The sequence below is a fragment of the Terrapene carolina genome, unplaced genomic scaffold (genome assembly GCF_002925995.2).
Source record: "Terrapene carolina triunguis isolate 2854851 unplaced genomic scaffold, T_m_triunguis-2.0 Scaffold232, whole genome shotgun sequence".
Taxonomy (NCBI): domain Eukaryota; kingdom Metazoa; phylum Chordata; order Testudines; family Emydidae; genus Terrapene; species Terrapene triunguis.
This window is the reverse complement of record NW_020664583.1, coordinates 7,737,204-7,753,044: the sequence shown is the minus strand read 5'-3', so window position 1 is coordinate 7,753,044 and position 15,841 is coordinate 7,737,204. Positions and strand designations below refer to the sequence as shown.

General features: G+C 44.3%; 1 protein-coding gene across 1 annotated transcript in view; it reads left to right on the top strand.

Annotated features, from left to right (window-relative positions):
- STAB1 (stabilin 1) overlaps positions 1 to 15,841 on the top strand; it is a 105,807-nt gene that overhangs the window by 23,950 nt on the left and 66,016 nt on the right. Inside the window, exons 13-19 of the mRNA XM_026656712.2 lie at positions 832 to 960; positions 3,266 to 3,412; positions 6,361 to 6,423; positions 7,559 to 7,672; positions 8,128 to 8,181; positions 12,102 to 12,182; positions 13,707 to 13,865. Coding sequence (XP_026512497.1) covers positions 832 to 960; positions 3,266 to 3,412; positions 6,361 to 6,423; positions 7,559 to 7,672; positions 8,128 to 8,181; positions 12,102 to 12,182; positions 13,707 to 13,865 — 747 coding nt within the window. The remainder of the gene's footprint in view (positions 1 to 831; positions 961 to 3,265; positions 3,413 to 6,360; positions 6,424 to 7,558; positions 7,673 to 8,127; positions 8,182 to 12,101; positions 12,183 to 13,706; positions 13,866 to 15,841) is intronic.

Below are 15,841 nucleotides of genomic sequence, written 5' to 3'. Positions count from 1 at the left end.
GAGGAGGGGCACAGGGGTGTGTGTGTTGCTGTTGCTTCAGGCACCGCGCCCAGCAGCTCCCATTGGCCGGGAACGGGGAACCGCGGCCAATGGGAGCTGCTGGGGGCGGTGCCTGAAGCAACAGCAACACACACACCTCTGTGCCCCTCCTCCCCCAGGTTCCAGCCGCTTCCCGGAGTGGCGCGGGGGCAGGGCAAGCAGGCAGGGAGCCTGCCCTGCCCCCGGTGCTCGTCAGGCCTGAGTCGCTCTAGGTAAACACTAGGGGAGGGCGGGAAGGGGGCCGCGAGGAGCTTGCGGGCTGCAGAAAATAACCTTGTGGGCCGCATGTTTGAGACCCCTGGTCTATAGCCTATGGTATGCAGAAAGTCAGACTAGATCATCCTAATGGTACCTTCTGACCTTAAAATATATAAACCTGTGAAAATACTCCACTGCTGCTATAAAAGGCTTCTAAGGGCTTGTCTTCATATGAAAGTTAATTTGGGCAAATTAGGGTGTGAATTTTAAAGTGGATTAACTATTCCCAATTAACTCCAGGTGTGGATGCAAGTAGATTAAGCTAATGCAGGATAAGGCACTGATCTAGAATAAAAGCATCTGCCCATGGAGTTCAGTCAGGTATAGCTATTCTGGAATAACACTCTGTGTAGATGAGCTCTGATTTGCATATAAATTAGGAAATGTCTTAGCTTTCTGATCTGGAACTTATATATAAAGTATTTTTCTATATGTATTAGACTGGAAAAACAGCTGAAACTATGTAAAAGCTTTTATTTTATTTTTTTGGAAGGCATATCAGTTCTCCCTGTGTTCTGATTTATTTCCATAAAGGTCACAATTGCCCAGCGTTTATGCAAAATGCATATAATTCCTGGTCAGCATTTGGTGGAAGATATGGTCAAGACCAAAACACTGTGGACGTTGTCTGGGCATCAACTGACGTTTAATGATCAGATAAAGGTATCACAACATCGTACTAGGTACCAGGTTGCTGTTTTCACATGGTACTGGGACAAAGGCCTAAAGCTATATCCCTGACACACTTTCATGCTAGAATCCTTTCTTCCTTATTCTGCCAAGTTTCGACCAGTTTAGGACTTAGTTTGTTCCATAATATAATAATCAAATCACAGAGTAGATGACCTATTATGTCTTCTATTACATCTCCTTGTCAATACAATATTGATTGTTCCCTACCTGCAGTTTGTTCTATATGCTATGCATCCAGTTTTAAATAACCCAAGCAATGGACCTTCCCCTACTTCCCCTCTATTCAGCATAAATTATCCTTTGCTTCATCCCATTACTCCTAGATAGACCCAAACAATTTTCTGGCCTCCTTAGCTCTTCCCCTTCAGAAACTTATACCTGGAAAAGGTACTTCCCCTTATTTGTTTTTAACATCTTCATATTACATTCTCTTAATCTTTCCTTGTAAATCTACCCCAACAGCTTTGTGATCATTTTTGCTGCTTTTCTCTGAAGCTTCTCTACCTATATTGTCCTTGAATTGAGATGCCTAGAACAGTGTGTTGTCTAGGAGATGAGGTCTCACCAGTTTTGTGTACAGTTATAGGGAAATTATAGCCTGCCTGGTTCTAGATTATAGCAGATCCTAACAACACCCCTCGCACCAGACTCTGTGGTGTGCTTCCTGAGAGGCACAGTACAGAAGGCCTAGCTAGGCACGGCGGGAAAGGTGTCTTTCAGCATCATTTAGAGCAACCCCAGAGGCTGACAGTACTCACAGTAGCCTGACCTGCTGCCTATGGGCTTTTGTGCAGCCCAGAATTTCTCTGGTCTCTCACCATGCTAGGCCTGGCTCCCAGCATGCCCCTTTGCAGGAGTCTGCAAGCAGAACATACACCAGGTGTGCATTCCCTCAGGGGCAGCTCTCTTTTATTGCCCCTGTGCACTGCTAGGGTGGTATAAAGAGGCAGGTGGAAGGGCCAGAATCTGGCCCCTAATTTTTAAAATAGTCAATGTTTTTTTTAAATAATCTGCGTATCTGATAAGAGACGCTTTCCCCTGTTATCAACAGTGTACACAATACATATGTCCCTGCTGGTGAAAGTAGTAAGTCTGCCTTCAAAATGCTTGTCCTGTGGGCTAGTAGCTGACAAATTCTGAACATTTTCCCTTCCAGTCACCCCTTTTCATTGTACAAAATAGATTTTAATGATTCTTCTCTAGTATCTGGGATTTTTGCGGGGAGGGAGGGCAGGGTGGGGCCATGTTTGGTTTGTTTCCCACTATCCATTGTCTTCTCTTCATCCTGCACCTTTGCCATGTGGACTTGCACAGCTGGCCAAGGGACATTAGTATGTTTCCTCCCCCAATTTCCCAGCCTTGACCTTGGGTCTGGGCTTTGATATATGCAGGGTACTCAGAAGGGCAAAGCGGTGTTGGCGGCTCTGGAATCTGACCTGTGCTTTTCAAGGATAATTATTTTGTTTACTCAGGAGTCTTTGATTTGGAAAGTCTTCCCTTCCTCTTCCTTAGTTGTGTCCAAAGCTCTTAGTGGTGTGAACTGGAGTTCAGAGCAGACAGGAGCTATTCAAGAAATGTATAGTACAATGAAAAACACAGGAGAATGTGGCTGTGCCTGTTTGGTGTTGGACATGACATTTCTGAATGACCCTGGAGTGTTAAGTTGCACTTTATGCTCAGTGCAGTAGCTGTTGTCATTGTTTGTAGAAAGAATATACAACAGTAGTAATATTTTGTAGTAAGATGAGACTGATTGCTTTGGCCATATTGCAGTGACCTTTCTCTGGCATCTGGGGCAAATGAAGGTGATAGCCAGGTCTTATGTTCCAAAGATGCCCCTAGATCCTGCTGCTCCCATGCCCAGGAACATGCAAGCAGACACAGTCCCTCCTGATGTGTGGTCAATCCAGGCTACAGCATGTTTCTGCTGAACTCATCCTTGTATGATGTAGAGCTGGGTCCTGACCAGAACTCTAGTTCTAAACTGGGGCAAGTCTAATTCTGAACTTCATGGCTTGATCCCATCTTGGTAATGGGGCTTAACCAGACCTCCAGATCCAAACACCCCACAACTCAAAGATTGTGTCCAAGTATCACAGCTTGGAGCGGTCCCTAGTATGATCTTTATTTATCTTTTCCCTAGTAACCCCAGGTAAGCTCATGGCCATATTGTTACAGAAGCAGGAATTGAATCAAATGAAGTTTTACAGATATATACTCAGAGATCCCTTTGATATATTTTTCATAATGAAATAATCCTGTATTATTATCCCAGTCCTATACCAAGAGCTTTAGGTATCAAGACCTGCCAGGGGAACTGTATACCATCATTCAGTCGAACATACCAGCATCCAATGGAATTATACATATTGTTAACACTCTAAGGAAAACAACCAGCTTTCGCAACCTTGGAAATCCACAGGTACATTGAACATTCCTTTTTCTTCTGTCCTTTGAAGGATATGATACACAGTTTATAGAAATATAGTCCAAAGGGTAATCGTCTTAAATCAATGGGGCATTTGTTTCATGTATAATGTTATATGTTTTGTTTTCTGTCTCTGACTAATCCAGTTCACTCGGTTTCAGAGCACCGTTAAGAGGTAACAACAATCACTCCAAGAGCTGGTTGCAGACTCAGGAGTGAGGGTTGTGCTGGCTTTTGTATAACTAGAGAATTTTAACCTCAGCAGTATAAGTCCTAATAATGGATGAGATAGAAGCTGAGTTATGCAAAATGAGTGAAAGTTTTTCAACAAATATTAAAACCAAGAGTTTTTTCATGAGGGGCAATTCTGTCCCCATTACATTGCACTTTCCCATGAGACTGAATTATATAAATGGCGGTGTTTGCATTGAAAGCATGCCCCCAAAAAAGGAAATAATACAAATTTAGATTTTTGCATTTTGAAGCCAGTCTTGTAAGGAAAGGGCTGTCTTTTGGTTAAGGTTTTGGACTGAGATTCTAGAGTTTTGGATTCAATTCTTCGTAATGCCACAGACGTTTTCTCCCCTAGCTGGAAGTAGTATTTTTGCTGCTGCCACTGCACGTATGCCTGTGTGTGTTTATATTGTGTTCATAGACAAGGACTGAATTCTTCACTGCCCTGCACTTTGTGTACCCATTTACACCCTTGCCAAGTAGATGTAAAATGCTGCCACTCTGCTTTGGTAGTGTTTGGGTAGCAACCTATACTCAGTTTGCACAGATGTAAATGATTCACGTAGGGTGCAGGGCAGTGTAGAATCATGCCCATGGAAATGTGTGTATCCTATTTTACAAAGTGGCTAGACTAGAAAGCAGTTATGTGTACAAATATCTTGCTTTCTGCTCCTCTCATTGCGTCACATCAGTTGTGTAGAGCCCTGTGGCTTTATACAGGGTCCATTGTCTCCTTCATTGACTTTTAAGAATATCCCTGCATTGCCACTTAAGTTACTTCTTTTCATTTTCTTGTGTACTGTAGCAGGGTTTAAAGGGTACAGTACTAAAAGAGAGAGCCTTGTAACCTGATCCATCTCCCACTGAAATCGGTGAGAGCTGAACTGAGTCTTACATACACAGGTGCTCAACTGCCTCATGGAATAAGCATGTTCCTAGAGACACACGGATAAATGCATGGTAGCTTTGTGCTAACAGCTGTCACTGCTGCTTAGCATGCAATTAACCTGATAGCAGGGCTGGCCCAGCACCCTTCCCTCCGCACGTACACCTACCAGCTCCTCAGATAAAACTGTGGCATCAACCACAGTAGCCCCTGCTGCAGCATGCTTGATGGAACCCGGAGAGACCAAGGATTGGGGGTATCCATTAAAGCTGAGATGAAGCAAGAACGATGCTTTGAAAGGAGAGGTTTTTTTTCATCCCCACATCTCATGAGTGGAAAACAAGAAGCTTTGAGAGAGCGCAGTGTCAGTTATTGCCTAGTCAGGAGCAGAAGGCACAGGAGGACCATGATAATACTGGTAGCTAGTGTCATGGTCCTACTCTGATAAGCAGGGCCGGCTCTGGCTTTTTTGCCGCCCCAGGCAAAAAAGCCTCCGGCAGCGGCTCCGCTCTCCCCCCGAGGGGGAGGGCGGCCAGAGCGCCGGGGGGAGGGCAGCAAGCCCGGCCGTGGCCCCGCTCTCCCCGGCGGCTGGAGCGCTGCGCTGCCCCCCTCCAGGTGCCGCCCCAAGCACAAGCTTGGTGGGCTGGTGCCTGGAGCCGGCCCTGCTGATAAGCACTGCCTTACTGCAGCTGGTAGATCTGGCCAGCCTGCACCCAAGCAGCAGTGTTCGAAAGTGGTGACATTCTGTATGCTGCAGAGTGTGGAAAGACACTGCTTTGTCTGAAACTGCAGGACACAGAGAGCTTTCTCAGCAGATGATCTTTTTCCATGCACCTTTGGACACTTCCTTCCCATTGTGACACTGTGCCATGAAGAATAATGATGACAAGTTATTTTCTGCAGTGTTATCTCTAGAAACATGTTTGTATCAGCCCTGGTTGTTGGTTGTGCAGCACTTTCTGCTGACTAGTGTGCTAATTCCAGGAACTTTCACAGGGCAGTAATCCCATGAAAGGGACACTCTTTCAGTGTAGACTTTGACTTTCTGGAATGCCATCAATTATTATTTATTAGTTGTATTACCGTAGAGCATAGGAGCCACGGTCATGCCCCAGGACCCTATGGTGCTAAGTGCTGTACAAACACAGAACCAAATCTTGGTTATTGTTTTCCTTGCACATTGTCCTTTTAGTGTTTTAAAAAAGCACTATAACTGTTATCGACACAACAAAAATGTCTGCACAGACAACCATACCAAAACAAAGGGCACTAGTTTTTCTTTGTTTTCAGGTGTGTGCATGCATGTAATTTCCCCCCCTGCTCTGGGTCTATCTGCTCTGTTCTCATATGCAGGTAGTATAGAGGGATCTTGTTTTCAAAATACAGGCGAGCAGGATTCTTGTGCACTGCCATTCACTGCCTACATACAAGAACAGAGCTGATTTTGGATAAGCTGGGAAAAGCATATGGTTCTATCTTTGCAGAGCTGATGAGCACATGTTAGCTCCCACTAAGGTCAGTCTGCAAAAGGCAGTCTCATGCATTGAAAGCAGTGGGAGCTACAAATGTGCATGGTGCCTCTGAAGATTGGGTCTGTTGTGTGCAGGAGAGAATCTCAGATCTAAACTACATCAGTCTAGGTTGCTGTTGGGTCAACCAGTTATGGCAGATTTTTTTTTAAAATACAATGGGAACTCCAGTATTCTATGACTTCCCTAGCGCACAACTTGCAAGTTTTGAAACAAAGGATGCTCTAGTTCTTGCCCTGACCTCACTTGAATCCCATCCATTCTTTCCCCTTTCCTTTTATCTCTGCTTGCAGAAAACCATTGGGGAGATCCTTGCTTCAATGGAGATCTTCAGTCGATTTGAAACTATCCTAGAGGTGAGGGTGTTTCAGTCTGCCCCTCAGGAAAGTACAGTATGGGGGACTGTGAATGTTTGCTGTGTTACAGCTGTAGCATTCTCTCAGGAAACAGGATAGCTGTTTGCACTGAAAAACTGCATTTAAAAAAAATTGCTTCAGTAGCTTGACTTTCTGTAGTTGACATTTTTGCAATGTCACCACTTTTATTTTGCTTACTTTATAAGAAAACTTAGTGCAGGTGAAAAGTGCTGGATTGACATCCTGGGGACAAAAGTCTTCTCTTTATCCATAGAACAGGTACAGCACCGTCAGCTACAGTTCAAGCTTCCCCACCAACGCACTTCACACCTGAACCAAAGGGGGCCACATCTAGGAGAGAGAAGAGAGTAGATTCTCCATGGTTCATTCAGTCCATGGCCTCTCTGCTGTGACTGCTAATGAAAGCCTTGATTGTGTTGTGGACACCTGCCCACTAGGAACTGGATTGAAACCACTGTTTCATTTTATACAGACACTTAAACACAAATAGTTTGAAGATGATAATCCCCTGAGGCCCCTGTCCATGAGCCAGGTTTCACCTGGTGGCCTACAAGGGAAATGTTCCATATCCTGTTGTTAGTCCCCTGAGCCGTCCAACCCCCCCTGTAGTGTTACACTCTGAAATGTTTTGGAGCATTCCTGTTTTTAGGGGTCCATTCCATCAGTTACTGTTCATTTGCAAAATGCATTAAACACATCTTGGAATAGAGCTTTTATTCTGTTTTTCTCCCTCTAGTTGTATTCAGATAGAGCGGTTAGTCTGTGTATATGTATTCTTGTTTGTGAAAAGCTGCAATGAGAAAGCATTAGAGAAAGGCCAGTTGCTTACAGGAGCTCTGTTTAAACTGTTGTTATGACTGTTTTCTGCCACTAGCTTCTTTGGCTCAGCTGTTTTGCTAGGACAGATTCCTGTCTGTCTATATTAGGACTTTATGCTGCTGCTCATCACAGCAGAATCTGAGCATTTTCAGTATATGTTTATTAGCAGTAGCAAAGTCCCTAGTGGACTACAGGGCCTCTCTGAATCTTCTCCCTTTCTTACAGCCCTTCTTTCACTAACTCATCTTTGTTTTAGACTAAGAAGTTTCATTCCACTGCTGTTTAATATTTGCAGAACTGTGGCCTGCCTTCGATACTGGATGGACCAGGACCCTTCACTGTGTTTGTGCCAAGCAACAATGGAGTGGATAAGTTAAGAGATGGGAGGCTTATTTATCTTTTTACAGAGGTGAGATTTCATCAGTGTTTTGGATGAATTCATTTTGTGACATTAGGTTTCATGAGACAGGCTTGTGTCAAAGGGGGTATGCTCAGTTAGTTAGACCAAAATGGTTTTGGCAAACTCAGAATTTTATGCAAAGACTCAAATGCGTGTGATGATCTTATCTCAGCTGGAAGTTGCTCTTTCCATATTTGAGCAAAGTATGTCCCAGTTCCTGTAATACTCCAGAAGGAAGCTCTGTTTTTGTGACCAGCAATGGCAAACATATCACAAGTTTGGTTATATTGTTAAATGCAGATTTTAAAAAAAATTACCTTTCAAGTAAAGATACTGTAAAAATCCACATACAATTCAAATTCACTGGTTACCAGAATGCTTTATTTCAGTTCCCTCTTCTTTGTGCCGAATGCCAAGAGAGAGCATCTACTTATTGTCATTATTATCTCCATTTCCCTCCCCAGGGGATAAATAAGCTTCAGGAGCTTGTGAAACATCATATCTACACTGGAGCAGGGGTAAGGCATCTTGTTTCTAGTGTATTGGAGTCCTTTGGCCAGCATATAATTAAACACTGACTTGTGTTCAGTTCTTCAGTGTCCCTCTAGCTACCTCTTCAGTGCTTAGGCTTCCCACAGAGGAAGAGAGAGATGTGACAGAGGCCCTGAGGCAGCAAAGCATTTAAGCATGTGAGTCATCCCACTGACTTCAAGGGGTCTACTCACATGCTTAAAGTTAATTGTGTCTAAGTGCTTGGCTGGATCAGGGCCCTAATGATAAAGCCCTTAGTTTCTTGGGCGGGCAGGCGGCGGCAGGGGAATGGGGGGGGGAGAGAGAGGGGGTTGTTTTCTTTAACACTTTATCATTAAAATGAAAATATTACTCCACAAAAAAGCTATGAGACACAAATGGTTAGTTTTTTCCTTCATTTTCAAAAGGTTAATTAGGCGTTTCCAAAGTTTGCCATTAAGATTTATAAACAAGGCAATGTTAAGAGCAATATGTTTGTCCCTTTTGGGTCAAATTCACCCCTGGTGTTAAATGCATTGAAATTAGTGGATTCATACTAGGGATGACTGTCGTGTAATGCATTCCCTTGTGTAGTCTAATATTTCCAAAAAGATCCAGGCTTTTTCCCTTCTGTTCTAGATGTTTTTACATATAATTTGGGACTTGTGAAAGGTGTCAGATTGCCAGTTCTGGAGCCCTCTACCCACATAACTGGTAGAGCACAGATAGTGGCGTGTCCACTCCAACATGCCTCAATCTCGACCTGGCGGGAGGTCAGCCTCCAGGCCCACTTAAAAAGAACAGGAGTACTTGTGTTCAGTTTCTAGATTAGGCATATTTTCTGAGATTGCCAACAAAGGAACCAGTTAATACCAGATTTGTTAATGGATTTTGTGCTATGGACACCTGCCCACTAGAAACTGGACTGAGATCCACCAAACTCACTGCACATAGGCCACTGAATGGCTGCCAGTCTGTGGTAACTTTTTGACCATTCTGAATCATAGATATTGGCAACCAGTGCTTGAACCATCCAGGCTCAAAATATCTGATTTTATATAAATAAAAAAAATTAAATATATTCTTTTTGAAAAAAATCAGCCTGTTCTAAAATTAAATTTGAAATTATTGCTACCTATATTAAGGCCTAAATTTACTATAATCTATTAAAATAATTATAATAAATAAAAAAATGCTACATTAATAAGCCCTCCTCAAATTGTAATGAGTTAAAGGGAGCTGTTTTTAAAATTATATTTAGAATCAGTGGGTAACCATCTTTAATTTTTGACGTTGGCTCAGGCTTTAAGTATGTGACAGTGTCAGGTATTAAGCATTTTTTTCATTTTCAGTCTTTACAATGGAGCAAATGCTGGTGTTTACATTTTTCTAAATGTCAGTTGAGGAAACAGATTGGGAGTCAAAAAAGCTTCTTTTCCTCTTCCAGTCTATGAGTAAAACAAGGTGTGAGAAAATGAGATCTACTGATTCTAAAAACATGCAGGACACGATGTCCAGAAACAATCAGTTCAGTTCACTAGCTAACTTAGTTTTAAGAGCAAAACATTGTCAAACTTATTTTTCTTATGTATCCAGCACATTTAAGAGAGTTTTGTTTAACTAATAATAAACAATTTTAAAATGCTGGTTTTATGCATTTTTAAATGAATTCCAATTTCCGTCCAAATGCAGCATGAAACAAATCACAAGCAAAAAGTTAACCATCTAGGACAGAGGTGGGCAAACTATGGCCTGCAGGCCACATTTGGCCTGCGGGACCCTCCTGCCCGGCCCCTGAGCTCCTGGCCCGGGAGGCTAGCCCCCCTGACCCTCCCCTGTTGTTCCCCCTCCTGCGCAGCCTCAGCTCACCCCGCCGCCAGCGCAATGCTCTGGGCGTCAGGGCTACGAGCTCCTGGGGCAGCACAGCTGTAGAGCCGGGGCCTGACCCGGTGCTCTGTGCTGCGCGGTGCCTGACTGTCTCCAGCTGGGCGGCCGCCAGTCACCAGTGCTCTGGGCAGTGCAGAAAGGGGGCAGGGGAGTTCAGGGTGGTGGTCACGGGGGTGGGGGAGTGGATAGGAGTCGGGGCGGTCAGAGGGCGGGGAACAGGGGGGTTGAATGGGGGCAGGGGCCTCGGAGGGCAGTCAGGAAGGAGAGGGTGGGCTCGATAGGGCGGCAGGGGGCAATCGGGACAGGGGTTCCAGGGGCAGTCAGGGGACAGGGAGAAGGAGTGGGTCCTGGTGGGGCAGTCAGGAATGAGAGGAGGGGTTGGATGGGGTGGCGGGGGACAGTCAGGGGCAGGGGTTCCAGGATGGTCAGGGGACAGGGAGCAGGGTGGGGGGTGGATGGGGCAGAGGTGCCGGGGAGCATCGGGGGCGAGAAGCAGGGGGGAGGGGGGCACGGAGGCCAGGCCATGCCTAGCTGTTTGGGGAGGCACAGCGTCCCCTAACCGGCCCTCCATACAAATTTCCGAAACCCGATGCAGACCTCAGGCCAAAAAGTTTGCCCGCCCCTGATCTGACATCATAAAAAAAATGTAAAAATTAAGATTCTAAATAACAGTATAATTGCTTAAATAAATGTGTATTAGTTATAGTGTTATCTTTCAGGTTAGCAAAAAGGACCAAATTTAGTGGAAAGGCTGTATTTAGTTACAATATAGAGCTTACATGGTGCACAGACCTCGTGCTAGTGCTCTGCACAGGGGTGAATTTCACCTGGTGAGAACATACCCCCTTTTATTTGTGTTTTTTCTTTATTTATTTATTTTTTGTCTAGCACAACTAACACCCATATTTCATCAGCTCAGATAAGGCCTGGTCCAAAGCATATATAAGTCAATGGGAAAATTTCCATTGACTTCACTGGCTCTTGATCAGTACCTAATTCCTTGATGTGAGTTTACTTTTAGTTGTCTGATCCTGCAGACATAAAAAGTGTTGATTTATATCATAGGTGAGCTGTTAACATGAGGTTCTTAGCTACCTCCTTTTATTCTTTACTTTTTATAAACCTGTCCAGGTTAAGAACAGAGCTGTGCAAACGACAACCATTTTCCAACATGATTTGTGCTACAGCAGCCTGGTCTCTCTGTTCAGGGAAGCCTATTATTGTTATGTTTTGCAAACATATACTAGACCAGTGGTTCTCAACCAGGGGTACGTGTACCCCTGGAGGTACGCAGAGGTCTTCCGAGGGTACATCAGCTCATCTAGATATTTGCCTAGTTTTACAACAGGCTAGATAAAAAGCACTAGCAAAGTCAGTACAAACTAAAATGTCATACAGACAATGACTGGTTTATACTGCTCTGTATACTACACACTGAAATGTAAGTACAATATTTATATTCTAATTGATTTATAATTATAGGGTAAAATGAGAAGGTCAGCAATTTTTCAGTAAGTGTGCTGTGACATTTTTTTGTATTTTTTTTGTCTAATTTTTGTAAGCAAGTCGTTTTTAAGTGAGGTGAAACCTGGAGGTACTCAAGACAAATCAGACTCCTGAAAGGGGTACACTAGTCCAGAAAGGTTGAGTCTGGCTCCGGGCCATTTCCCCCCCCCCCCCCGAAGCGCAGCCCCCCCAAGGTCCCCCCCCCCCCCCCCCCCCCCACCCCCCCCCCACACCTCCCCCCCCCCCCAAGGTTTAGTCAGGAGTATTTATAGTATAAGTCATGGACAGGTCACGGGCCGTGAATTTTTGTTTATTGCCTGTGACCTGTTGATGACTTTTACTAAAAATGCTATGATTTAGTCATAGGTCTTAGTCATGTGTGTATTTTGCAGAGGAAAGTTTAAATATTAGTCAACTCTTCAAAGCTGGTTTAGGGAGAGAATGTGTAGTGATTCTGAAATACATACAACTCTCTCTCTCCTCCTCCAGTTTGTTTTTCATAGCATTGTCTCCTTTTTGTGTATATATATTTCAGGTGACTGTAGAGAAGCTGACAACGATGCCACAGATTATAACCATGGCAAACCAGATACTTACCATCAATATCACTGAAGATGTAAGCGCCACATGCTAGATATGGGCTGAAACCAAACCCGAAATATAAACACTCAAAACTTTGGGAAAGTTTGGTTCTGGATGTGACAGGTTGGATCACAGAAAGCTCTTTGGGGCTGCCAACTGATGTGCCAAGACTACTTCTGCCCCTACCTTCCCCACCAGCTTGGGACTCCAGCACCCTGTCTTGTTGAGCTAGACACACAGACCCAGGGTCTGAACCACGTGCCCCAAAGCTGCAGACTTAACTGAAAGCAACTTAAGAAGTGTTCCTGTCTTTAAACACTCAGATGCTCAACTCCCAATGGGGTCCAAACCCCAAATAAATCCGTTTTACCTTGTATAAAGCTTATACAGGGTAAACTCATAAATTGTTTGCCCTCTATAACACTGATAGAGAGATATGCACAGCTGTTTGCCCCCCCCCCCAGGTATTGATATATACTCTGGGTTAATTAATAAGTAAAAAGTTATTTTATTAAATACAGAAAGTAGGATTTAAGTGCTTCCAAGTACTAACGGACAGAACAAAGTGAATTACCAAGTAAAATAAAAAAACACGCAAGTCTGAGTCTAATACAGTAAGAAAACTGAATACAGACAAAATCCCACCCTCAGTGGTGTTCCAGTAAGCTTCCTTTTACAGACTAGTCTCCTTCTAGTCTGGGTCCAGCAATCACTCACACCCACTGTAGTTACTGTCCTTTATTCCAGTTTCTTTCAGGTATCCTTGGGGGTGGAGAGGCTCTCTTAAGCCAGCTGAAGACAAAATGGAGAGGTCTCCCAGGGGTTTAAGTAGACTCTCCTTGTGGGTGGAGACCCCCTCCTCTCTCCTATGCAAAGTCCAGCTCCAAGATGGAGTTTGAGTCACATGGGCAAGTCACATGTCCATGGATGACCCAGTTTACAGGAAGCAGCCATTCTTTACATGCTACCCTGAACGTCCTCAGGTAGACTTCTTATGTGGATTGGAGCTTTCCAAGATTCATTGTCCTTTAAGTGTTTCTTGATTGGGCACTTAATTTGCACATTCCTTTCTCAAGAAGCTGGCCAAATGCTTTACTAAGGCTGCTTAAAAATCAAGCAAGTACACAGCCAATATTCATAACTTCTAATACAACATGACACATGCATACAAATAGGATGAATAGATTCAGTAGATCATAACCTTTACAGAGAGATGTTACATGGCATATGTAGCATAAAACATATTCCAGTTATGTCATATATATACATTCATAAGCATATTTCCATGAAGCCTTATGGGGTGCACCGTCACACTGGAACAGGACTTTATGACTCAGGCCAACTCTGCTATGTCTTCTGCTTAATAAACTAGATTTATTTAAAGCTATTATGCATTCTCCCCTCCTGTCCCATGCATGACTTCCACTAGGAAAGATGGATATTGTGTGGCTGATATTGAAGAGACTGCCTATTGTAATTTACCAGCATGTCTCCTTACATTGTTTGAGTGGGAATGACTTAGGGTATTGATTTTGTTTTGGGGTATTTTTTGGAACAGGGGAGAATTCTGTTGGATGATTCTGGGATTCCCTTAAACAAGAGGGACATTGTGGCATCAAATGGAATCATTCATACCTTGGATGGCATCTTCATTCCTCCTTCAATAATCCCTATTCTGCCTCAGAGGTGCAATGAAGAACAGCACAAAATCATAGCAGTAAGTCAAGTTTTTCCATTCTTCCCCCAATGGGTGTGTAGCAAGGTGAAGACTCACCGCCGTGGCGCCTCCTGCTGGTCGTCTTGGGAATTAGCTCTCCAGCATACGGAGCGCCCTCTGCAGGCCAGTGTCTCACCTGCCGCTGGCTCCGTGTCCCCCCCGAACCCCGGTGCCCTTTACCTCAGGGTTCTGCCCAGCAGTACCCCCACACTCTGGGTCTCCCCTCCCAGGGGAACCCCCAACCCTCTAAAGCCACCTTGCCTCAGTGGCTACTGCCAGTCATCATCTAGCCCCCTCTCACTGGGGCAAACTGCAGTCTGTAATGGCCACTCATCGTTGGCAAGGGGATTGGCCCTGCTGCCTCTGCCTATCCCCAGGCTTGCATCTCTGTAGCCCCAGTACCTTTGTAGGCCTTCAACAAGGCCTCAGCCTCGGGGTTTACCAGGCAGGAGCTCCCAAGCTCCTGTTGCCCTTCCCCAACATTGCTCTACCTCAGGTACCTTGCTCTCAGGCAGCTAGCCCTTCCTATTCCAGGGCTAGAGTGAGACTCCTCCAGCTCCTGGCCCCCAGCCCTCTTATAAGGCCAGCTGGGCCCTGATTGAGCTGGCCACAGCTGTGGCTGCTTCCCCAATCAGCCTAGCTTGGCTGCTTTTAACCCCTGTTCTCCAGGAGTGGGGCAGCTGCCCCACTACAGGGTGCTATAGAAAAACCTAAGATAGACTATATTTAAGCACAGAAGGTATGTCTGTGTATTCTCACACTGTGAATTAAATTCACCCCCATTATGATCCCTGACACTAGACTGCCTCCATAGATAGCCAGTGTATGTGCTGTGAGCATTTCTTCTGCTAACGCTTCCACACTCTCTTGCTGGGAAGTCAGCTGTTTTCTCTTGGTTTTTTTTTTTTTTTGACAAAAGACTTAGAGCAGCACTTTTTTCCTCCTACCCAAGATATCCATGATTCAGAAAGGAGTTTAGCTCTTCAGAGGGCTGCTATTTGGGAATTGTTTGAGATGCAATCCTTCCTGTTTATACCAGAGCTACCAATCAGTTTGATAATGCTTGATCACCTGACTCTGAACTTCTGTCTCCTATTAGTTCGGACTGGGAAGCAGCAAGAGCTTCTGCTCAGTCACAGCTGTTTGAGTAGTTGCTACAAAAGCCAAATTATATTTATTTATTTATGCAAACTAAATCTTTTGAAATGCCCTTTGGCTTTGCAATGCCTATTGATAGCACTTTTTCAAAGAGGCTGGCTGCTGTCCCGTTGAAGTCACTGCAGGAACACACAGAGACGCAGCAAGTGCTGATCCTACAATGAAAGGCATGCATCTCCCTCCTCCCACACAGCAAACCTCTCCAGCATCCCTCATTTAGTCCCAAATTCCCTACGTTCCACACAAATTTGGTGCCCTGTCACTTCTATTGTTGAAATTTATTTACATCTGAAATGAAGACTCACTGCACTGAGGCTACAGAAAGAGTCATTTATACTGAAGGAAGGAGCTTCACAACATATTAAATTTCCTTCATGAATAGTTTTTTTTGTGCCCCTTATTCTGGGTATTTTTTCACACAGTGTCCCACATTTGGGCCAGAGCTGGTTCATGTGTATGCTTCACAGAAGCCAATGGACCCGTCACAGGTCTGAGGTCCGCTTGTGTGCATCTCAGTGCTGGATTGAGGCCCCAGTAATAGCCCAGAAGTGACATAAGAGTCCACAGTACTTCTGAGTGTCATGAGACCTAAAGCATTAACTGTAAATCACAGCTTCCAACACAGCTACAAACAATATCTACTAGCCAAAGCCCCGAGAGGTTTGTCATCTCACAGAGATGTACCTGTGTAAAAACCAGCACTTTGAGATGTGAGCAGTACCCACAGAAATTATCTGGGAAACATTTTTTCTTTAAATGAAAAACTCACCTTGTTCCTGAACCTTTACTTCTTAAAACTTCTTTGGTCAGATTTCTTA